The 23,885-nt window shown below is 45.7% G+C and overlaps 2 protein-coding genes across 3 annotated transcripts in view; both read left to right on the forward strand.

Annotated features, from left to right (window-relative positions):
* The window catches only part of LOC125908959 (A-kinase anchor protein 13-like), a 68,357-nt gene extending 46,301 nt beyond the window's left edge, over positions 1–22,056 (forward strand). Inside the window, exon 5 of the mRNA XM_049611916.1 lies at positions 21,867–22,056. Coding sequence (XP_049467873.1) covers positions 21,867–21,920 — 54 coding nt within the window. The 3' untranslated portion in view covers positions 21,921–22,056. The remainder of the gene's footprint in view (positions 1–21,866) is intronic.
* Positions 22,057–22,474: 418 nt separating this feature from the next.
* The window catches only part of AKAP13 (A-kinase anchoring protein 13), a 119,221-nt gene continuing 117,810 nt past the window's right edge, over positions 22,475–23,885 (forward strand). The window contains exon 1 of one of the 2 annotated variants that reach the window (XM_049611914.1): positions 22,475–23,138. In XM_049611914.1, the coding sequence (XP_049467871.1) occupies positions 23,058–23,138 (81 nt within the window). In that variant the 5' untranslated portion in view covers positions 22,475–23,057. The remainder of the gene's footprint in view (positions 23,139–23,885) is intronic. The other variant, XM_049611915.1, reaches the window with a different exon arrangement.

Here is a 23,885-nt window from a genome sequence, read left to right on the forward strand (position 1 = left end):
ACACACACCTTGGTTTGTTTGTAGAAATACAGAGCCAGGAAATCGTAAGATTTATAATGGAGCCAGTTAAAGGTCTCTTCTCTTTGCAGTCCAGATTCTCTAACTACAGGAATCCAGAATCTTCCAGAAATAATTGTTCTCATTATAGAATACTTAGTGTAGGGAGGAATTATCATCTCTGTCATGCAGTCTGTACCCTTTAATTTGCAATGAGGGAACTTGAGCCTAGAGCACTCCCGGGCCTGCCGTTGTCTGCTGGTTAGGGCCAGGGCTCGGCCCGAGGATCCAGAACCCTGGAGTCGGTCTTGTGATGGCCCAGCCTCTCCTCCTTGCCCACCTCTGCCTCAGATATCGTCAGCTTGTGTCACTGCAGTCAGTTCCTCCGTGTCACAGCAAAAGCCCAGGCCCCATGCGCACCTCTCCTGTGTTCCTGCTGACTCCCAGGCCCATGCTCACTCTGCTGTGGAAACCCCGTGCACAGCGACGCCTTTACTGATCAGTGACCCTCTTCTGTCTCACTGGGTCACGTTTGCCCCGCCCTTACACCAGGAGAAATTACCGCAGGGCACACGTGATTCGTGTGCTGTGACTGACAGGCTGTGTGCACCTGCTGCACTGAGGGGCCCCGTAGCATCCCCTCAGCAGACTGCCATCCCCTGTCGATTGTTGGGTGTGTGTGGCTGGGCCTCGTGCGGGTCATGAGGTAGGGTGAGTGAGACAGGTCTGGACATCCTGCCTCCTTGCTGCCTTCTTTCCAGAGCGTGGCATCCTTGCTGCCTTCTCCTTTCTAGAGTGTGGCCTCTTTATACGTTCTATATGCCTGTCCTGGGTTAGCTTCCCTGAAAACCATCCCCTACCGAGGGGGGGAGGCCTTCAGTTCCAAATGAGCCCGCATGAGTCATTTAGGAGTTGAGTTTGTTTAATGACGTTTTCTGGCAATCCCACAGGAGATGGGTGACTTGGAAAAGGAGGAAGTTTATGCCTGCCGCACCCTTTGCTAGGGATACATCCCGGTCCCTGGAGAAAGGATCCCCTTTCCAGTGCCCTTCAGCTCTCTTGTTTCTATGGAAATCATAACTTCTGGAACATGTGCTTGTGCTCTGTTTTGTTTCTGACATCATCAGTTTATTTCTTTGCCATTTTTCCCCATTATTTTGCCACCAGAAATCCTATCGTACTCCTCATTTTCCCCATTGAATCATCTACAAGCTAAGTTTTTTTTTATGCCGGGAGCCTGGGGACAGAGTGGGTTGGCATCGGGCCTCTCCCTGCTGTGCCGGGCTAGTGGCAGAGACGGCAGACGAAGAGCCAGTGGCCCCACCTCAGCTTTACATCCTCATGAGGTTGGAGCAGGGCCTAGACCAGTCTGGAGGCGAGAGCGACAGGGAGCGCTGAGGCCCACGTGCTGTGTGATCTCTGCTTCGTGGGCAGCAGGGCCTTCATTCTACGAGGCTCGGGAGATTTTCCTCTCATTCCAGGCCTGTGAGGCCAGGGACGATGGGAAGCCACAGACTGGCTTGTCAGCAGGGAAGCACGGAGAGTGCATGTGCGAGCACGTGCGCGTGCACACACACACACGCACCAGTTCCTTGCTGTAAACATTTGTAACAAAGATTTCATCATGAATTATGCCATTAGAATGTAGTCCTTTCCTACAAGAGTTACTGTTCTGCATTTCCAAAACTAAATTGAGGCTGTAATTTGCAGACTTCTGTTTGTGTGCTGAACCTTGTCGTGGAAATGGGGGTGGGGGGCGTGATGGGCAAAATGAGTAAGATCCACCCCCATCCCACAAGAAGCTCGTTGGGAGAGATGAAGGAGTGAAGCGGGAGCAGACACCTGGGTCCTGGGAACTCCAAGAAGGGGTAGTCTGTTGTGTAGGTCTGTCCACACCAGAGAAGAGTGATCTATTGTGTAGGCCTGTCTACACCAGAGGCCCCTCTGCTGTTCACTTTTGGTGGCGTTAAGTGGCCCCCTGCTGTCATGTTTCACCCCCGGGGATTTTCCCCTGTTGACAGCGTTGCTGGCCTTTAAGTAGGGAGCCAGCCTTTTCACCCCAGTTCCAGAAAGTGATGCATGTGTCTCGATTGTTGGCCACAGAACAGTTCCTGTCCCTGTCTCCACCACACACACAGCACAATAGACTGTGTTCCTTCTTAGGAGTCATTAGGTTCCCTAATGGGATGATCTCAAGGAGGAAAATAGAGCTCTGGCCCTCCTCCCTCATTAGTGCTGAGACCTGGTGCTGTGTCTGCTTCACATCAAACTCAGTGGGTTGTTTTCCTCCGTGTCTGAGACTGTTCTTTCCTCCTTGAGTCAGGAAAAGGGCTTAAAGCCTGGCTTCCCCATTAAAAGGAGTAGTTGCCAGCTGTGAGAAGAGGTATTTCCAGACTGGCATAGAATGTAACGTGGACAGTGCTCTGAGGTTTGCTTTTGAAGTCAAAGGGTGTGACCTGTAGGCCTTGGGAAGAGCTGTCGCTCTCATAGGCTGCCCCCACCCCCCCACCTCACAGGCTTCTGCGAAGCCAGTGAAGGTTCTTTTCAGAATGCTGGACAGTGGTGAGTACAGGTGATTGACCTCTGCCGCTTAGTGTCGTGATTACGGTGTCTCCCTACCCGTTCACTCTGGCTTTAGCCTCCTACTTGGAGCTGCTGCCGTATTAGCTGTCCCTGGAGGAGGAGGGGGTTGGCAAGCCCGTTGGTGCTTGGTAATGCCAGGCTTTCTTTACCCTTCTCTTGTATTCCTGATGAAGACCTCTGCTGCCAGATGTCTGCTTCTTGGCCTGGTTCTCCGGCTTCACAAAACAAACACAAACAACAAAATAACGCAAGCCCTTTTCAGAATATGGTCTCTGAATCAGTCTTGTTAGTTTTCAGAAGGCCTCGACACTCCCTCTGTGGGTCAGCTAATGCTGCCATTGGTTAGTGGATAAACATGAAGGTGCCTCGAAATTGGCTGATGTGACACTGAGATACCACCTCACAGAGTGAGGTCAGAGTAGCTAAAATGAACAAATCAGGAAACTACAGATGCTGGCGAGGACATGGAGAAACGGGAACCCTCCTGCACTGTTGGTGGGAATGCAAACTGGTGCAGCTGCTCTGGAGAACAGTGTGGAGTTTCCTCAAAAAAATTAAGAATAGACCTACCCTATGACCCAGCAATAGCACTGCTAGGAATTTACCCAAGGGATACAGGCGTGCTGATGCATAGGGACACTTGTACCCCGACGTTTACAGCAGCACTTTCAACAATAGCCAAATTATGGAAAGAGCCTAAATGTCCATCAACTGATGAATGGATAAAGAAGATGTGGTTTTACATACACAATGGAATAGTACTTGGCAATGAGAAAGAATGAAATCCTGCCATTTGCAGCAACATGGATGGAACTGGAGGGTATTACGCTGGGTGAAATAAGTCAGTCAGAGAAAGAGAGATACCTTATGTTTTCACTCATGTGGATCTTGAGAAACTTAACAGAAGACCATGGGGGAAGGGAAGGGGAAAAAATAGTTGCAAACAGAGAGGGAGAGATTCTTAAATATAGAGGACAAACCCGAGGGTAGATGTGGAGGGTGCAGCAGAGAGGGGAAATGGGTGATGGGCATTGAGGAGGACACTTGTTGGGATGAGCACTGGGTGTTGTATGTAAGCGATGAATCACAGGACTCTACTCCCAAAAACCAAGAGCATACCTGACACACTGTATGTTAGCCAATTTGACAATAAATTATGTTAAAAAATAAAAAAAAATTTTAAATAATAAAATAAAATAAATTAGCTGATGTGAGAAGTTGCTGGGATCCTTCTTCCTCAAGGCTAGTCAGTGGGAACTTGCGGCAGGAAGGAGGGGGTCGGGGGTAGCAGAAAGGAAAGGGAAGGTGAAGGAGAGCCTCACGTGGGGATTGGGGAAACATCAGTCTCCTGACAGCAAATACAACTGGCCGAGCTCTACAGGCTGGAAACGGGGCCACAGCTGTCTGATGCTTGTAGCAGTTGTTCCTGTAACTTCTTGTAATTGATCAGCCCAGCATAGAGTGGGGGAGGTGGGGATATAAAATGAGATTTCAATAAGAGAAGAGGAAAAAAAAGGCTTAGCTTAGCTGACTCTTCTTCCTCTGAAAAGGATTTTGTCACATAACCAACTAATTTAGTCTAATGAAGGGAGATAATTGTACGAATCTATGAGTAAGTAAAAAGTGGGAATTGTCCAAGATTTTTAAAAGCAAGGCTCTTTTAGACGTGCACAGTTACAGGAAATTTCAGCAGCTGCTCTAAGTATGGGCGCTTCGGGCCATCTTGAATGTAAGAGACAGGACTTTAAATATCAGCATCTGTTTCCACAAAACAAATGTTCCTTTAGGGAGTTCTTTCTAATAAACAAATAGTAATTAAAACATGTCAAATGGTCACACTGCATGCCATCCATCTATTTTACATTTTAACAAGGTGACCTTTCCAAAGGAATATCTACCCCCCCCACCACAAAAAAAAAACAAAAACAAAAAACAACAACCCTGTATATTCTGATGAGCAAAGAGAGTAGCTGAACTGAGAGACAGGTCAGCTTTGGCAGAGTGAGAAAATTGTGTGAAGTCTTCTACCACGTTTTTAACTTCCATTCCCTAAAATTGTGGCTCGTGGTTCCTCACATCACTTGCCCCAGCACAGAAGACCACCTCATAATTAGGTTAGAACATTTCCTCTACGTGAAACCTTTGACAAATGCATCTTTTTGGAATGGGACAGTTTTCAGTAGCTGGAGGGAAAGCCTTAAGTGTGGTAGCTCTGATTTGGAAACCTCTGCTCTACTAGATCTCTAAACCACCCGTGCATCCGGCTGGCTTCTGAAACCCCGGGCACAATTTGTCTTCCCGGTGACATCTCAGGATTACGATGGCATCTTTGACTGTTAGGTGATAAAGATGTACATCAGCGGGCACTAGTCATGCTACTCATACACGAACTGGTGTTAAGGAGTTACTCATGTCGGTTTACCTGTTGGTCATTTGCCCCTGGTCTCTCAAAAGTGGAAGGAGACCTATTCAGCCATATGGTCACCGAGGAAGTGCCTTCCCACTAAACCTCTTTGCACATAGATCATAAAGAACTTTATTCACCCTTCAGAAAACCATCTTTGCCTTTCATTCCTGCTGTAGTTACTCTTAATTCATGAGCTGCATTCAAAATATTATTGTTTGGCTTTCATACGGTCTCTTTAACTAGAAAGCTTTCATCCCAGATTCACACCCCACCCCCACCCCAGGCCCCATTTTTTTCCTGTCAAATTTAACCTGTGGCATCAGACTCTGATTTAGAGGGTTCACGTCCTCCTCCTCACTCACCTGGATTCACTGGTTTCCTTACCACTAACTTCTTTCTACCTTATAAACCCAACAGTTCTTGAACTTTTGGGTCTCAAGGCTCTGTTACACTTTTAAACATGATTAGGAACTCCAAATACCTTTTGTTTACATGGGTTTTACCTACAAGTATTTGCCCCCATTAGAAATTAAAACTGAGACATTTAAAAAGTATTAATTCATTTATAATAGTAACAAATCACTACTTGTTCATTTGAAGAGCATATTTATGGAAAACAGCTTTTCAAAACAAAAACCAAATTAGAAGAGTGTCATTTTAATCTAATTGGTTTTTTTTTTTTAATTTTATTTTTTTCAACGTTTTTTTATTTATTTTTGGGACAGAGAGAGACAGAGCATGAACGGGGGAGGGGCAGAGAGAGAGGGAGACACAGAATCAGAAACAGGCTCCAGGCTCCAAGCCATCAGCCCAGAGCCCGACGCGGGGCTCGAACTCACGGACCGTGAGATCGTGACCTGGCTGAAGTCGGACGCTTAACCGACTGTGCCACCCAGGCGCCCCTTAATCTAATTGGTTTTAATCTAACTTCAGTAGACAACAGTTTGATTCTCATATCTCTTATGGATTTAATATGTTAGAATACAGTATTTTGGTTGAATTATATAAAGAAAATCCAGTCTTTTAAAAGGGAGGAATATTATAATTGCTTTCTCAGATGATTTGGTATTTTTACTTAATACCAAATCAGAATTGACAGACAATATGTTAAGAATTATTGGCAGTATGGAATCTGAGGTCCTGTCATTGAGCTTTTTGTACTCAGGTACATTAAAATCCACTGGATCTTTCAGCCATGCAGGATTTTCTAACCTCCTGTATCAATCATTTGGAAAATACTGATTCATTGAGAAATAGCACCTCTTCCAAACGTTGAATGTTTTTTTCATTTTCAGTCTCCAGAAAATCGCATTTGTTAATATTACCACCAGTTTCATCAGAAATGGCTTTAAGTGCTGGTAAACTTGGCGAGTTCACAGTGGCAGATAGAAGTTTTCCAAAATTCTCATTTCCACTTGAAAGTCTGAATTTTATCATCAGCAGTAAACACTGCCAGCTGTTTCTCTGGAGAGACAGGTTCACTTAGTTCACTTCCAAGAAAATACCCAAGTTCTGAATAAGCATCATTCATTCATTTGCCAGTCTTTCTTTCAAGTAAAAATGTTGTTCCATGAAAAAAGTGGCTAGCTTAGCTCACTCCTTAAAACAGTTGCACAAGTGAATTTCCTCAAGATAACCACGCTACCTTGTATGCAGAGCATTTCTGTGTGCTTCCCATTTGTCACACAGAATATTAAAGAGATAAGCACCTCAGGATTGAAATCGAATGAAATTAATGTTTCCAGCTTCATCAAGGACATTCTACGTGGAAGTATTTTCTTTACTCAAACTGAGTGTGTAGCGGTGAGGAACACAATGACCACGGGTTCACTGTGGTGACACTGTCTTGATTCATGCTAGGGCCATCAGCACAGATAATGAACATAGCAAAAGGGGCAAATAACATATTAGCACCACTGTGAAAATAGTTTTGAACCCACAGATGCCCTGAAAATGTCTCCGGGACCCTCAAGGTTTTTGTAGACCCCACCTTGAGGACCACTGCTCTAGCTTGAGTTCCAGATTCTTGCTGAAAGTAAATCAAGTTAGCTCTTCGGTTCTTAAACTTCATGGCCATGGAGCATACATGGCCCTCCGGGTCTGGTTCCTCAGGTCGCGTGTAGGGTCCCGTCAGCTCTGCTGTTCCGACGTAGAATCCAGCGGCCAGCCTCACCAGACTCCTCTTTTCCGTGTCAGTCTGCTGCTGTGCTTGCTCACTGGTATCCTCTGCCGGCAGTGCACCTTTGGCATCCACCCAGGTGCTCTTTCTTTCTGGGAGACCCTTCTCAGACGTGCTGTGGGGTTGGGTAGCGCACTGAACACGGGACGCTGCAACTGTGAGACGGACCGTGAGCCCTGCATGCCGCCACAGGGCGCACTCCGCTGCCCCTTACCCCTGCCCCTGCTTGGTGACCTGCCACGTCATCCCACACACGACAGGCACGACACAGTGTTGCGTGCGTGGCAAACGTCTTGAAGGAAAAGAAACACAGGAAGAACTTTCAGCAAGACTGATTTCTGCTTATTGGTGATGGTGTGTAATACTTCAGTGAACTTCACAGAAGAGTAGATTTACTCAGTCTGTCTCTCCTTCGGGGCACCAGCAGTCTTAAGTAATCCCCTTTCTTTTAAAATGCTGTTTCCTATTTCCATAGCAAATGTATTGGAAGCTTTTAAGTTTTGTTGGTCGAGGTTGAGACACACTTAATCAGGATGGCAGGAGTTGCAACTAAAAATCAGGTGGAGGGAGTGCCGGTGGGCTCCGTCGGTTGAGCATCTGACTCTTGATTTCACCTCTGGTCATGATCTCAAGAGTGGTGTGATCGAGCCCCGTGTCAGGCTCCGTGCTGGGCGTGGAGCCTGCTTAGGATCCTCCTCTCTCTCTCTCTCTCTCTCTCTCTCTCTCTCTTTCCCTCTCTCCCTCTCTCCCTCTCTCCCTCTCTCCCTCTCTCCCTCTCTCCCTGCCTCCCTCCCCCCCTCCCCCCTCTGCCCCTGTCCCCTGCTCACACACTCCTCTCTTTCAAATTAAAAAGGGGCGCCTGGATGGCTCAGTCCGTTAAGCTAAGCATCTAACTTTGGCTCAGGTCATGATCTCACGGTCCGTGAGTTCGAGCCCCGCATCGGGCTCTGTGCTGACAGCTCAGAGCCTGGAGCCCATTTCAGATTCTGTGTCTCCCTCTCTCTCTGACCCTCCCCTGTTCATGCTCTGTCTCTCTCTGTCTCAAAAATAAATAAACGTTAAAAAAAAATAATAAATAAAAAGCAGGTGGAGAAAAGGAAGCTCCTCATTGATAACTCATTAATATGAGTATCTAGGGTTGAACCAAGAAAAGTGGTCCATCTTTCTATCTATGTAGAATTTGGATAATTGCCTTTGTAGTAAAACACAACAGATCGAAACTTCTTCAGGTTCTTCAGTATGAGAACTAGAGGAGAGCCATTACAATTCAGACCTTGAAAAACTCCACTTGTATGAAAGAAAGATAAGAACAGTAAACCATGTTAAGTAATGCTGTGCTCTTTGGAAGACCACCAGTGCTTGTCCTTACAGCATCCCCACAGGGCAGGCAGAAGAGATGCATTGTGATAGTTACACATGGCGAGTTGGAGGGACAGAGCAAAGGCCTCCTGTGTGTCCTGCACAGTGCTGGGAGCCCACAGAGCAGCCCTGATCATGCTTAAACCATCCCCACGGGTAGCTTGATTTGTCAGGTGTATTGTCCTTGGCATAGCCACCGGCTAGTTAGTGCCGTGCAGTCTTCTGAGCCAGACACACACAATGAGCACATACACATGCACATCGTTGAAGAGAGTACTAAATGCTTCCATGAACCTTAGTCTTTAATAATTCACCATTTTGTGCAGAGTATGTATGTGTGTGTGTGTGTGTATTATATATAATTATATATAAATAATTTTTTTTAATGTTTATTTTTGAGAGAGGGGGAGGGAGAGTGTACGTGGAGGAGGGGCAGAGAGAGCGAGAGAGAGAGACAGAATCTGAAGCAGGCTTCAGGCTCTGAGCTGTTAGCGCAGAGCCCAACGCGGGGGCTCAGACTCAGGAACTGTTGAGATCATGACCTGAGCCGAACTCAGACACTCAACTGACTGAACCGCCCAGGCACCCCAGAATACATATTTTTTAAGTTTCATGGAGAACATTTTTCTCTTTTCAAGGTTTATGTTGAAAGCATTCATATTAATTCCAGAAAGAGACATCTACATATTTAGAAAGGCAATAGGTTATCAGTCTGTTGATAATTATGAACAAATAAAAGTCAGTGTGTGTTTAGTCAGATCTTCAGAATGCCCTTACGGGACTTACCTTAGCTGCAATTTAGATTTCAAGAAGCCATTGAGAGTAGACAGGGAAGTTCCTCCACTAGCTGGTTAGTTTCTGGCATGTCCTGTTTCTTGATAAGGTCTAACTACTCACACCATTTGTTTGTAGTGAGCAGAATAGATGCCTTTCTCTCATGCATATCTCCACATCAGAAATCCAAAGGGGATTTAAATTTATGACTAAAAGGAGCTTCTGAATCCAGATTGCCTGTACCAGTTTGATCCTCTGGGAAATGGGTTGCCTTGCCTGAAAGATCTTCAGACAGAGAGGTGGATATTTATTCACACAGGAACCATTTGTCGATTGCTAAGGCCAGGAATCTGTAGGAAATCCAAGAAACAGGAGGTGTCTTGCTCCAAGGGTCTTGGACAACAGGGACGTGGATTGCTGTGATAATCAATGGATGCTTTCCGTGTGGTGGGGCGCAGTCCTAATAGAGTCCGCTTTTTGACTGAGGTGCTTAGTGGAGGCATCACCATTGCGATCACATTGGAAGAAGTTAAAGACTTGTTTTGTATAAATGGGGAAGACGATGAGGGCAGGATCAAGGACACGGAGGGAGCCCAGTGAAAAGTTTAGTCTGAACACAAAACGGTAGGTTGACTTGTGTGACCTCAGTAGAGGAGTCTACGAGAAGAGACCAGCTCCTCTGGTCTTTTCTCCCAGAGTCACCTCTTAGAGCCAAACACTCTTTATCCCAGCGGGTCACACTGGTATTTCGGCCTGCTGGGTGGGGATTGTTCAGGGACACTGTAAATTCAGCCCAAATTAGGCACTTGGGGATTGGCCAGGAAAAATCTATAAATATCTGTCTTTTCTTACTCCTTTCCCTTTGCCTCAGAGGAAGAACGTTTTTCTTTTTTTTTTTTTTTTTTTTTTCCTTTTTTTTTTTCCCCCAAGGCTAACTGTTTGGTGTAAGTTCCCAGCCCTATCTCGATCTTTTTCAAGAGCTGCTTCTCCATAAAACAGCGTGATGTTCAGAAGTTCAATAGCTTCTTTGGCCTTAGCTTCTGGAGAAGCTAACCTGCCTTTTCCACTTACCACAGAAAACAAGACTTTTCCCCTCTCTCTGTTTTCCTGTCTCAGGATACAAATATCTTCAGGGGGAACATGGTGATCTGATTCACAGGAAAGGTGTTTTGGTCTGTAATTTCTAATTTGAGTCAGAATATATCTGTGACTTGGTTTTGCCTTCCACCCCCCCCCCCCCCCCACACCGACCTTGTAGGCTGACTTAGATGCCTATTTTTTTTTATTTTTTATTTTTTATAAATAAGGCAAAAATGTACTGGTGATAATAAAATAGTACAGCAGTTAACAGTACTCACGCTGCGGGCATATACAAAATACATGTACCAATTCATTTATTCCTCATAACGGCATTTTTCTTTCAGTGTTTGCTATGATTGGGTTTTACCCCGTTTTACAGGTGAGGAACTAAGGAACAGAAAGGTTCTATAGCTTGCCCAAGGCAGTCTGGCTGCAGTTTCATCTTCTTGACCGATGTCCTGGAGAGTCACTGCACTACCCAGTGGGCCATCCCTTCCCTTCCTGTCATGTGTACTGTGGGGGACATCTCGGCCTGCATGGACTGAAGTCAAGGGCTGCCCCCGACCTCCACCCCAAAATGTGTTTCTGCGCTAACAGCTCTTCTGAAACAAATTCTTACAATTTCATCTGAGGTAGACAATTATGCTGTACTTCCTTAGAAATTTTCAGAACACCAAGGTATCTGTTCTAGCTAAATAAAATTATCAAGTGCAAGCTCCAAAGAGTAGACTGTAAATGAGCAAAACCAGATTTGTTCTTTTGGGAATAAGCAGATGCCAAAATTGACCTGGCAGTAGTGTTAAAGAGTAAGGTTTTGGGGTTTTTTTTTCCTTGAAGGATTTTTTTTTCTCTTTTCCCTTTGTTTTGTCTTTTGGACAGTTGATGAAAAGAGCAAGTTCTACCTCTCCATTTTTTTGGAAGGCATGACTGTCCGGTGGTGTGTGGTGGGATGAGGGAAGTCTTTCATGGGAAGCTGAATCACTTTTTGGCTTGTCTGACTGACTATGTTAGGGCTGTTCTTTTTGCCATGAAGTGAAAAATAAGAGTAAGTTGAGTAACTTCCTAAAGTAATACATTTGCATTTTATGTGGGATTCAGAATTTTCCTGAGGGTATGGTTATTTTGAACATGAGTTTTCAAGTCTAACCAGGACTTTTAACCTTTCAGTTCAGAGAGTCTTTTAGACTACTCCCCTTTTCTGTATGTTAGCTCTGATTTAAAAAAAAAAAAAAAAAAAAAAATTTTTTTTTGTTCTCCCATTTAAGAATTAAATCTGGCCAGCCATTGGAAAAGTCTGAGGATTATGACTGTGGTAATAAGTGAGTATGTGATCAGTTAGTCATCTAGCTTCTGAGTGTCTGGTGCCATTTTTGGCATTCTGCAAGAGAAACTGAAGGGCCTGTTGCCTTTAGGGAACTCAGCATCTACTTAGAGTCAAGGTACAGCATCAAGAGCAAGACAGGGCGGAACACTGTAGAGTGAATGTAACAGAGTTAAGGACCATCAAAGTACAAAGGATAGAGTTTTAAGATGGTTAGAGTGGGCAGAGATTCCCTCATTAGGAAAGTAGGATTTGAGGGGTGGATTTTGGCTAAGGTGAAGAGACAAGGTAGGGAGTTTCATAGCCCACAACTGTTCCCAAGGGCCAGGGGCGTTGAGGTAGGAAGAACCATGTACTGGGGTGTCTGGGTGGCTCAATTGGTTAAGCATCTGACATCGGTTTAGGTCGTGATTTCACAGTTCATGAGTTTGAGCCCCGCATCGGGCTCTGTACCGACAGCTCAGAGCCTGGAGCCTGCTTTGTATTCTGTGAGTCCCTCTCTCTGTAACCCTCCCCCATTCATGGTGTGTGTCTCTTTCAAAAATAAATTAACATTAAAAAAAAAAAAAAAGAACCATGTCCTGATTATAGAACATTGGGAGTTCAACGGTATGTCTACCTAGGGGAATAGTAGTGAATAAGACTGGCTAAGACCATGGAGACATCCATATGAGGAGACGAGGCTTGATGTGGCTAAAGACTTTTGTACCGTCTTCCTGAATTACAGCACAAGTCGTACTGCTTCTCTGCTGCAGAGTCCTCACTGGCTCCCAGGTGCCTCTCAATAGAGTCTAAACTTTTTGACATGACATCATATGCTTTTATAATCTAGGCTGTTAATGCTTTCCCAGGCTAATGTTAATAGCGCTCCCTTGTAGGATTTGATGCACGTAACTAGACAGTTTGGCTAGTCTTCCGTCATACCTGCCACTCGTCGACATCTGTACCCTCTCTCACACTCTTTACAGGCAACGCCCCCCTTCGTGGGATTTTTCTACCCAATCAGTGCAGCCAGAGATCCTTGTTCCTTTGCTGGAATTTCCGCATTTCATTTGTACTACCCAGGCTGTCTTATACTTGTATTTCCTGCCATTGCCCCTTCCTTGAGGCCCAGGAAACATCTCATCCATCTTTATAGCTCCTAACACCTTGCAGAGCCACCTAACTACAGCAGGTATTTCAGTGTTAGTTGAATGGTAAAAAAAATTTTGTTTATCTTCACTGGTTCGCTACTAACTGACCATGACTGGCTAGTGATGACAAAATCCCATTAGGAAATTCTGGTCACTAAATGTCAGTGTTGTTTCCCTTGATCTCATTGCCTTTGTTTTATAGAATAAGGGTTGTTCTGATTTCCATAGATGTTCGTATGGAAAGGGAGTTTCTTACTTGTTGGCCATGCCCTTCTTTTCCCATTTCCTTGCCAAAACATTGTCCACCCCGCTTCCCTCCTCCAGTTGTTACCAAGCGCTTGTCCATATTCGTAACCAAGATAGCAGTGTGTACATTCCAATGTTCTCTCCTGGTCTCTGATAGAACCTCTAGGAAAAAATGCCAAGTGCACAAAAGAACAGGCATACATATTGCAAAGAACTCACTTTGTGTTAATGGTCCATTTTCTCTGCTAAGGCTTCAGTTACTTCTCAGAAAGTCTTTTGCAGCCTAAAGTATTTATTACCAGGTTGGTACTCCTATAGCAACATGGTGGAAGGATTCGCTAAGATACCTTCTCTCATAGGAAGGACTTCTTAAGAGACGGCTGAGAAAAGTGGAGTGTGCAGACAGAACCTAAATGTTCCCTTGTGACACTCTGGAATACTTGCATCAGCCGTCCTTGCTCTGCTACCCCAGACCTGCCTCTCCCAGGTCTGTGGAACGTTTATGTAGCAAAATCCAAATCTCTTACTTTGCATGAGCTTTTTACAGCACTGGTGCTGTTTGCTGTTCTTTGAAATCTTTCCCTCTTTCAGTGTCCCTGGTGTCCCGTCTGTGTGTTGATTCCCAAATCTGAACGCCCAATCCCAGCCATTCTCCTGAGCTCCAGACGCACATGCTTGCCTGCTTACCGGGGCTTTGCTCCGAGGTCTCTGAGATCCTCGGATTCTCTGCACCTAAAACGGACTCGTCATCAGGGGCGCCTGCATGGCTCAGTCGGTTAAGCATCCAACTCTTGATTTCAGCTTGGGTCATGATTTCACGGTTTGTGAGTTCTAGCCCCATGTTGGGCTCTCAGCTAGCAGCACAGATTGTGCTTGGGATTCTCTCTCTTCCTCTCTCTCTGCCCCTCCCCTGCTCACATGCTCTCGATCTGTCTCTCTCTCCCTCTCTCAAAATAAACAAAACCAAACAAGAAACAGAAACAAAAAAACCTGCCTCCTCATCTGATCTCTCCCTGCTGCCTCCTTGGGCTCCACCGCACTGTTTGTCTGGTTGCCCAGGGCAGAGTCCTGGTCTGACAGCACTGCTCTCCGCCTCATCCTCCACCCCCACTGCCTGTTAACGATTAGTATTGTCAGACTCTCATTTCCTTTTCTCGATCTCCACTTTCATCACCTGAATTCACACTCCCCTCCCCTCTCATCCAACGTGTGTTACAGCTCTGTGACCGGTCTCCCTGCCTCTCGTCTTCTCCCTCCCGTTTAGGAACGTGCTCTAAAAAATGGTATTTTTGAAAGCAGAACTCTTCACGCCTTTCTCTAGCTAACAACCCTTCCACGGCTTTTTCTTGTTGCAGTGATGCAGACTTGTCCGCGTAAGTAGCGTGTTCATCTGGAGCTGCCTTTTTCTGCTCCGCGGGACTCCTCCTTTGCCACTCGCTCTTTCTCGCCTCTGGGCGCTAACACTCAGTCCTCTGCCGGCATGTGCACAGAATGCCTCTCTGTAGCCGGGTCCTGGGGCTCCCTGCCTCTCACCTGGTGAGCTCCTACTCCTCCGTAGGGCCCCCGAGTAGTCAGCATCTCCACAGCAAGCCTCTCCTGGCCCTCAGAGCCTGTTCCGTCTAAAGGCAAATGTCCTTGTGTCCTGTGATTCCTCTGTGTGAACACGCCTTGCATCTTATCATAGCTCCTTAATGTCTCGTTTGCTGCTGTATCCTCAGTGCCAAGCATAGGTGTTCAGTAAATACTCATCTAACTTCATTTCCTGAAAATCAGCTTGTTAAAGGTTTAGGTCAGTGACGCGTGAAGTTGGAGTATACACTCGTACGAGTATGATGAGTTTCCCGTGTGAAATTTCTTGGTTGTTTAAATTGTTACTGATACTTGGAGGGGGCCCGGGTGGCTCAGTCGGTTGAGCGTCCGACTTCGGCCCAGGTCATGATCTCACAGTTCGTGAGTTCAAGCCCCGCATCGGGCTCTGTGCTGACAGCTCGAGCCTGGAGCCTGCTTCGGATTCTGTGTCTCCCTCTCTCTCTGCCCCTCCCCCGCTCGTGCTCTGTCTCTCTGTGTCTTAAAAATAAATAAAACATTTAAAAAATAGTTACTGATACTAAATTTGCCATTTTTATTTTATTCTTAAAAATTTTTTAATATTTCTTTTTTTCATTTTTGAGAGAGAGAGAGAGAGAGACAGAGACAGAGACAGAGTCAGAGTCAGAGTGCAGGCGGGGGAGGGGCAAAGAGAAGGAGACACAGAATCCGAAACAGGTTCCGGGCTCTGAGCTGTCAGCACAGCTCGAACTCACGAACCGTGAGATCATGACCTGAGCCGAAGTCAGACACTTAACCAGCTGAGCCACCCAGGCACCCCTAAATTTGCCATTTTTAGCATTCTGCATGAAATTCGCCACTTTTAGCTTTCTCAGCATTCCGTGTTTTAAAAATTCCAATATATCTTAAAGCCACATTCTTTGGGAAGATTTGAAAATTCTATTTAAAAATTAAATGTTTACAAAATACCTAGTATACTTGAAATAGGTGCAACTTATCGCATGTCAGTCATACCTCAGTTAAGATGCTTGAGAGTTATTTAAGCGATAACTACAAAAATATTTTTCAAGGCCTAGGTTACCATCTGAAATAGAAGTTACGACCAGAAGTTTAGCCTGAACCTCAGGCTTTTTGCACTTGTAAATGTATGTGCAAACTATTTGGGTAGGAAAAATAACAAAAATACACTTTTGTGTACAGAATACATTTTAGTGTCTGTAGTATAGTTGGTGTGTTGAAGAATAAAAAAATGTGGAGGGAGCATATCCCTTTTTTTATTAATGCTTTGGGGAGAAAGAGGTCCTGTCCTTTATAGTCATTTTACTCAACCTCTTAAGAGTTTGCAGTTATAGGATTGTGAAGTTGGTAAGATGTCTAAATGTGAAAAGTTCTTATATTGAACCATTATGAGGAAAAAATCAGAGTAGTTTTTGTTTAATTTTGTCAGTGCCGCCCAGTCTTATGTGATGTACTCATACTGATCATGCTAAAAACAAATGTTGCTAGGAGATTTAGAAATAATAAAGGATATGGGGTGCCTGAGTGGCTCAGTCAGTTAAGCATCTAACTCTTAATCTCAGCTCAGGTCTTGATCTCTGGGTTGTGAGTTCAAGCCCTGCGTTGAGATCCACACCCAGTGTGGAACCTACTTTAAAAAAAGAAAAAAAAAAAAGAACGGTGAATATGATTTATGGTTGATCAGATACGACCATCTTTGGCATCTGGTTTCAAATCTAGTACATGACCACACAGAGAAATGATCATCAAACAGTGCACCACCGCGTGGGTGGTGTCTCATTTCTCCTTTGAAGAGGGTCGCAGACGGGTAGAACAGGAGGATCCCGTAGATCTGGTGTGTTCCTTTCGGCAAGAAATTCTACAGACTGTTCCATATAGTAAAGACACGAAGAAATGGGACTCAAGGTTCAATTGGCTTTTTGTAGCTGATGGAACAGCCCTTGGTATCAGGAGCACCCTTTGCATCGACGGCCTTCCAGGGGGTGCTTTTAGTGAGGTGTCTCTGGGTCTCCGTTGTTAGCCTTGCTGTTCAGGCTCACAGATGACACAGAGTTTGGATGGACAGCCGCTACTTCAGTGACAGGATCTAGATTCAAGATGCTGTTTTTAGGCTAAAACAGTAACCTCAGTGAGAATATAGAAGGGCAAGATGTGAGGTGGGTCTTTAAATAAAACCACCAGGTTACAGTATGAAGAAGATCTGATTTGAGTCAAACAAACAAACAAAAAAATACGGGAAGTGAGCCCATTTCATCAGAGGCTTGGATCTTCCTACTTGGGGTGGTACTCGAGTTAAGCTTGATTTTGATCGTCCCGGGCTCACCGTCACCAGAAGCACTGAGAGTCCTCCGTCGGGTTCCCTGTGACGGGAGGAGCGGCCGTGGGAATCGTGGTCCAGGAGAAAAGCTGTGAGGAGGGCGGTGAGTCCTGATGCTTGTCTTCACATACTTGAAACGCTGCTACAAGAAATAGCTGATGTTTGTTCCGAAGAGAAGAGCTAGGAGCCGTAGACCCATTCGACCTGAAGAGGGCCTGGCTGGCGGTTAGTTGTCCGAATCCAGAAATCTTTCATTCTCTGTGTTGGGTGTGTTCGTCCTGACTTTTGTAATCTGTTAGCGAGGAGCGGCTAAAAAAAGGAAACGTTCAGGATGAAAATGTTGACCAAGAAGTTAACTCTGTTCAGCGTAATGATACACTCTCCACCTGAACTTTCTAAAATGAGGATCCGTTTGTCATGTTTATTGAAAGAGGAAAACTGTTGTTCTAACCTTTGGCGTTTGTGTAGAGTCAAGCCTGAGCTACTGGTACAAGTGATGAATTCTCAGTTTTCTTTCCTCAATTTTTTAACTTCCATTTTCTCAACGATAGTTTCATTTCTTTAACTTTGGGGGATTACTCAAAGCAAAATAAGATGCATAACGGACAGAAAGAAGATTCACAGAATGGAGCTCAGTGGAAACTCATTTTATCAGCTGTGTGACCTTACACAACTGACTGAAACACTGAGTGCAGGTCTTCTCCGCCACAAGGCAGACAGTGACCTTAGAGCTTTTGATGAGGAATAAATGAGGTCGTACACTTGGAAGCACCTGGCAGACAGGAAGTACTCAGGACACGTCGTTAATCAATCATGCCACAGAAGAAACTATCCTATCACCACTTTTGCACCTGACATTGGGAATCTGCCCCCTCCTTTCTCTGCCCTCCCTCTCCTTTTATTTCACCAAGCTGTTGGCAATTTTAGTAAAATTTAACATTTGTGGACATGTTCCTTGAGACCTGTTTCCCGGGAGGAGCAAAAGCTTGTAAAGGGACATTTTTAGGGGCACCTGGGTGGCTCAGTCAGTTGAGCGTTGACTCTTGATGTCGGCTCAGGTCATGATCTTGAGGTGGGGAGATCGAGCCCCGTGTCAGGCTCTGCACTGAGTGTGGAGCCTGCTTAAGATTCTCTCTCTGTGTCCCTCTACCTTTCCCCTGCTCACGCTGTCTCTACAAAAAATAATTTAAAAAAATTTTTAAAGAAAAAGACATTTTTAAAGCTTTATTGTTGTTTTATATTCCTCCGTCTTAATTTCTTTTTGCCATTGTTACTATGGTCAGATAATTTGCTGCTGCGGGCTAAATGGTCTTCAGGTTTCTTCTTGCCAAGGCAAGAAGGGGTTAAAGCGAAGAAGGCGCTGCTTTGCCACCACCCACGCTATGTTAACAAGAATCGAGAATCGCTGGTTGATTGCCAGGCCAAGGCCTTCCCCTGTGCTTTTTTCACCTTCTTGGAACCTCTAAAGTCAGAGAAATGCCTGGGTGGAGGGGTTGGGGGGAGGGACGGTAGGCCTCCCTGGACCTGTAGTGCTCAGACACCTAAGTTAAAATTAAAAAGGAAGTCCCACATGGAAACAGTGACTTTGCAGCCACTGTAATTAATTTCCTCCTTTCTCCTCTCAGTCAAGCAACCATCATACATGAAACAGTCTCTTATTCTAAGCAGACTCAAATTGTCCCAGTGGAGGTGAAGTATTTTAGCTGTATTCTAGTCACTTTTGCCACCATCAGACGTGTAACTCTGGATGACTCACTATTTTTAAGTTGATGAAATCACAGATAAATGAAAATTAACTGTGGTAGACCTTTCCTTCTGATTTCATGTGAAAGTGGAGGAGGAAAATACAATGATGCAAAAACACACTACATGTTTTCTACAACGGATTTTGAGAGAATTTCTCAATTCCCTTTTCTCCTCTGAATCTACCCACATCCTATGAGCTGTGTGGCAGGTGATAAAGATTTCTTAGTCTCAGACTGACCATATCCGACCAAGAAGGAACTCCAGATAGTGTCCAACCCCTGTTGTTTTTCAGTTCTGGAAACCTAGGCCCAGAGAGTCCGGCTAATTGCGCCAGTCGCTCAGTGAGACCATGGCACACCTAGGATAGAAGGAGCCCTTGGCTTCCACCCTGGTTCCTTGTGTTCCCTGCAGGGACGGAATCCATCACTGGGGGGTTACTTAGCCAGCGTCCAGTCGCGTGCTGCTGCTGTTCCCTTTGGGGTTACAGGAAAAATACTTAGTAGTGGACTCTCCCCAGCCCCCTCCCTGCAGTGCTTCCTGGCTTTCGGTGTTCTCTTTGGGACTTCGGCATACCCACTAGGTGGTGTCCTAATTCAGAAACTTGACTGTGGGACTCGAGACTGGATTCTGCCCTAACTAAACAAAGGGAGCCAAAGAGAGCTGCCCCAGAAGAATTGCTTAAACAATTTGGGTAAGTTGTTAGATCTTATAATTAAATAAATCAAGAGAAAATTTAATTCACGAACAGAAATGCTGTAGTTAAATTTAAATGCAGGAAATATTTTTCTACTTCCTCTTCTGGAATCTTGAAGAACATATGTTGGGCCTGTGGTATGAGTAAAAGAGTGGTTGCTTCTGTTGAAGAATTTGGGACTCCTTTTGGGATAGAGAGTGGGACAGAGGATGCAGAGACAAGGGAGATACAATTAATCTTGTAAATAACTACTACCATAAGGGGCTATAAGTAATAAACATGTTTTACTACAAGTTTCCAAAATTAAAGGAAAGGGGAAATTTTCTCAAAACAAAAATTCGTAGCTGGGGCGCCTGGGTGGCTCAGTCGGTTGGTTAAGTGTCCGACTTTGGCTTGGGTCTTGATCTCACGGTTCATGAGCTCGAGCCCCTCATCAGGCTCTGTGCAGACAGCTTAGAACCTGGAGCCTGCTTCCGATTCTGTCTCCCTTTCTGCCCCTCGCCTGCTCATGCTCGCATGCGCTCTTATGTGCTTGCTCTCTCTCAAAAATAAAGAACATCAAAAAAAATTCATAGCTCTCAGCTCTGGTTTGAATATAAAATGATTGGTTCGGTTGCTGTGTTTCAAAATCCTAACAGAATAACTGCTCCGTGGTTCCAGATGTTTTTGATAGAAACTTGGAATTGTCACAGCAGCAGCCAAAGCCCAGGACCGCAGACTGTGTTCTGTGGAAAGTGCTGAACAGATCCAGAGGGGGAAGCAAAGGAGACCTTTTTTCCCCCACCCAGAGCATTTGTTCTGCAAGAAAGAACAGAGTACTATAAGGAAGATTCTAAACCTTTTGGGGGGGGGGGGTGGCTTTTGTGTGCAGACAGAGTAGGGAGAAGCCTAGGTTTGCAGCCTGTGGCACAAAGTCAGCAGATCATCGGAAATAAAATAGTTTAATCTATAGGTCCCACAACATTTCAGACAGCTACGTTACTTTGAAACCGGTTTCTCTCTAATTATATACACTTGTTGAGGGCAGAGACCTTGCTGTTTGTTTGCTTCCCTGCAAGGCACAAAATGTCTGTTAAGGCGATAGAGATTATCTCCGTTTCAGTCAGTAGTTAGACGATGTTGGGACTCAGAAGGCTGTACGGTGATTAAAGCCTCTCGGATCCCTTGAGAGATGCCTGGGAACCTTGGAAGCAGGAAACATTCGATTCTAATTAAAACAGAAGGGAGTGGCAGGAGGAATAAACCATGTTGAGGACAGAGGGGAGCCGGCCCTGTGTTCAGATGGGGAGGAGGGGGGGAGTTCAGAGTTACAGCTTGATGAAAGTTCCCACAGAAAAGGTGATGCACTAGCAGCTTTCCCACACGTGCCAGCCCGAAGGGTCTTCCGATATGTGCTCTGCACCAGAGTCTCCGAGTATTTGTAAAGAAAGCCCTTTGGGTGAGTCTGAGCAGGAACTTTAGTTGGAACTTTTTAAGCTGTCTCTGCTGATCCTGTTTCTACTGTTCTCCATCCTACTCTAATGAAAAGCAACATCTGTTTGACTGTCCTTGTTGGTAGCATCGCAGAATCCGGGCTCACTGGGGGCCTGTGGGGAAGAGGCGGCCGTCCACCTGCGTGCCTTGGGTGACCCCACGAGGGGTGGGGACCTGGGCTCTGGTCGGTCACAGCTGGACTGCAGTGCAGTCCTAGGCGAGGAAAACACTGGCTTTCTCGTGAAGTTTGCTGCGTTTCCCTCCTTTGGGCTGGTTAGCAACGAGACCGCCTGGCCCGAGGAAGTGGTGACTCATCAGACCTTCTACACCCCCTTTGTAACTCCTGAAAAACCTTGTCACCAACTCCAGTTGCAATACTGACAGAAACTTAAGCACTAAATCTCTTTTCTTCCTTTCTCTTGTGGTATCTGCACCCCCTCACTCACACTCTCCAGGTCTGGCCACGACTTCCCTGGCCCTTGGAGGAAAAGGGTGGCAGCCTAACGCTCTTACAAGGAGATTTTCTTATTCTTGCCTTTCCCCACTCTTTTCCCCCTTTTTGCTTCCTTCACGTCCTTCTTTTTTCCCTCCCAGATCATTCACGAACCAAATGAGAGTGTGTCCGAAGTCAGGACGAACGAGTTCTGGTGTAGGCCTGTCCCCCCAACCCCGGTTGTTGCGGGGGGGTGGGGGGGAGAGGTGGGGCTCAGTAAGAAAACAGGCAGATGAAGTGACAGCCTCCTGCAGAGAAAGTATTGGCACGGGTACCTGTTCACTCTGCTCCTTCCTTCTCTCCTTAATTCTCTTTAAGGCCCCTTCCATCACTCACGTTCTCCCCACCCGCATCCCCCCTGCAAAAAAGCAAAAGACTGAACTCTTGCTTTTTAAACCCCGTCAGCCACTTTTGTAGCCACTTTGGATCCCAGAAGCACAGCCAGAGATCCTCGGCTGACATTTTTCTCACATGAAATCACTGGTTTGCATCTGGCAGGGAGCTGCGGTGCGCGCCTTGGGCAGTTTGAATTTGCTGTCGTTCGTGGAATAGAGGAGTGTGTTGTACTCGCTCGTGATGTTTGGGACGGCCGCCTCCCCCCTTCATCGTGTTCCGGCTCGGACATCAGAGCGTTCGAGGTGCACCGTGCGATGCCTGACAGAGCCGTTTTCATAGGGGACGGTGTGGGGAGGAGGGGGGGGAGGGGGGGGAGCAGGAGCAGCAGGAAGTGGGTTGGAAAAGGAAGCCTTGTTTTTCTCTTCTTCGTCTGTGGATGAATCATGTTCCCACCACTGCAATTAGGTTTTCAAACCTCCAAGGCTGCTGGTTGCGGAGCCGAAAGGGCAAGTAGTGACGTTCCAAGGGTGAGGGAAAGAGGGGGGCTGGGGTAGGGGAGGGCCAGCGCCCAAGAAGGGAGGAGGGAGTAGAGGAGGAGTGGTCTTTCTCTTCTCCTTCTCCTCTGCTGTCAGTGGATATTCTCAACTGAAATCAGAACCAAGCCCTACTACCCGGTGAGCAACAGGCTGACTAAAGACTCGACTCTGAACAGAATCTCCAAGCATCTACTTTTGTTTTTGTTTTTTCCCCTATAAAGGAAAAACTGATTTTCCTTGTCTTTTTTTTTTTTTTTTTTTTTTTTTTTTTTTACCTTAACAGAAGTTAACGAGAGAATGAGAATGTTTTCATGGCATCCCTTTGAAGTAGAGTTGTCTTACCTTTTCCTCTCTTTCTCTTTTCCTGATAAAGTACATACTGGATTTTTATTGCCTGCTTTGGGTTTTTCCCCCACGTGTGTCAGCCATTATGCATAGCTGGTTCATCCTTAATTTTCCTGCTGGAGTGATCGCCAGTGATGGGAGCGGTGTGTGCTTGTCTTTCACTCAAGATCTGCCTAAAGCATGGCATCAGGAGGCTGTTGTTTATATTATGAATTATAAATTTATCATCCCAGCTCTCTGAAGTTGCCAGAAAGTTCTCCGTCAGTTCAAGGAATTGGATTCTGCTTGGTTTCTTTTTAATCATTTTTTGACCCTTTGAGGGTTTTGTAGAGAGAGGAGTCTGGAAGGCACAGATCTCCAGCTCAGCGTGAGAAATCTGGAACTCTGGACTTGGTGGAGTGCACTGGTCCCCCAGGTTAGCAGTGGGTACGTCTCCTACATTTTGTTTCCTCTCCTCTGCATTTGGACAAAAATGTATGAACGGCACAAGAGGCGCTACAGCCTGTGTGACATCTCCAAGGTGGACAGGACTGTGGACGTGGTGCTGCTGAAGGTAAGGGGCCACAATGCAGACGTTCCAGAGCTCTCAGGCCCCTTCATCTCTGTGAACCCAGTAGCTGAGTCCCTAGCCTCCCTGTACTGGGAGAAAGGCTGAGAAGGTTGTGGGGAAAGTAGGGGGTGGAGGGGTGAGGCTGCTGATTTTAAGGTTCTTAAGAGACAGATACTGGGAGGGGCTTAAGAATCATCATTGAACCGCTTACTTTGGAAATGTCATTTTGCTTGCTTTAAAATGCATTCTTAAGCTGAGCAGAACCTCGTATTCTTGAAAACCAGAGAGGAAGAAATTCACCTTCAGAGCTGCTCTTCCCTGAGATATCTCTGTGTCTGTCTCTGTCCCTGTGATCCCCATCTCCTCACCTTCCCCTACTCCAGCCCCATCTGTCTGATATCACTCTCTGTTGGTCTCCTTTTCTGCTTCTTAGTGTGTGTCTCTCTCTCTCTCTCTCTCTCTCTCTCACTCTCTCACTCTCTCACTCTCTCACTCTCTCACTCTCTGAGTCTCTCTTAACTGTTAGTCTGCTGTCTCTCTCAACTCTTTAGGGGCAAGATAGACATTTATTTCCTTTGCAAGGGTCTCCAGCCTATTTATTGCAGTTGCAGAGTAGTGCTTCTGGCTTGGTTTGACTGCTTTTTTTTTTTTTTTTTTTTTTTTTTTTACTGACTTTCTTGATAGCTGTATTTGTTTTCTCAGTGTCAGTGATGTTGGGTGTCAGAGCAGGATGGGGGTGGAGACTCTGCA

The sequence above is a fragment of the Panthera uncia genome (genome assembly GCF_023721935.1).
Source record: "Panthera uncia isolate 11264 chromosome B3 unlocalized genomic scaffold, Puncia_PCG_1.0 HiC_scaffold_1, whole genome shotgun sequence".
Classification (NCBI taxonomy): Eukaryota; Metazoa; Chordata; class Mammalia; order Carnivora; family Felidae; genus Panthera; species Panthera uncia.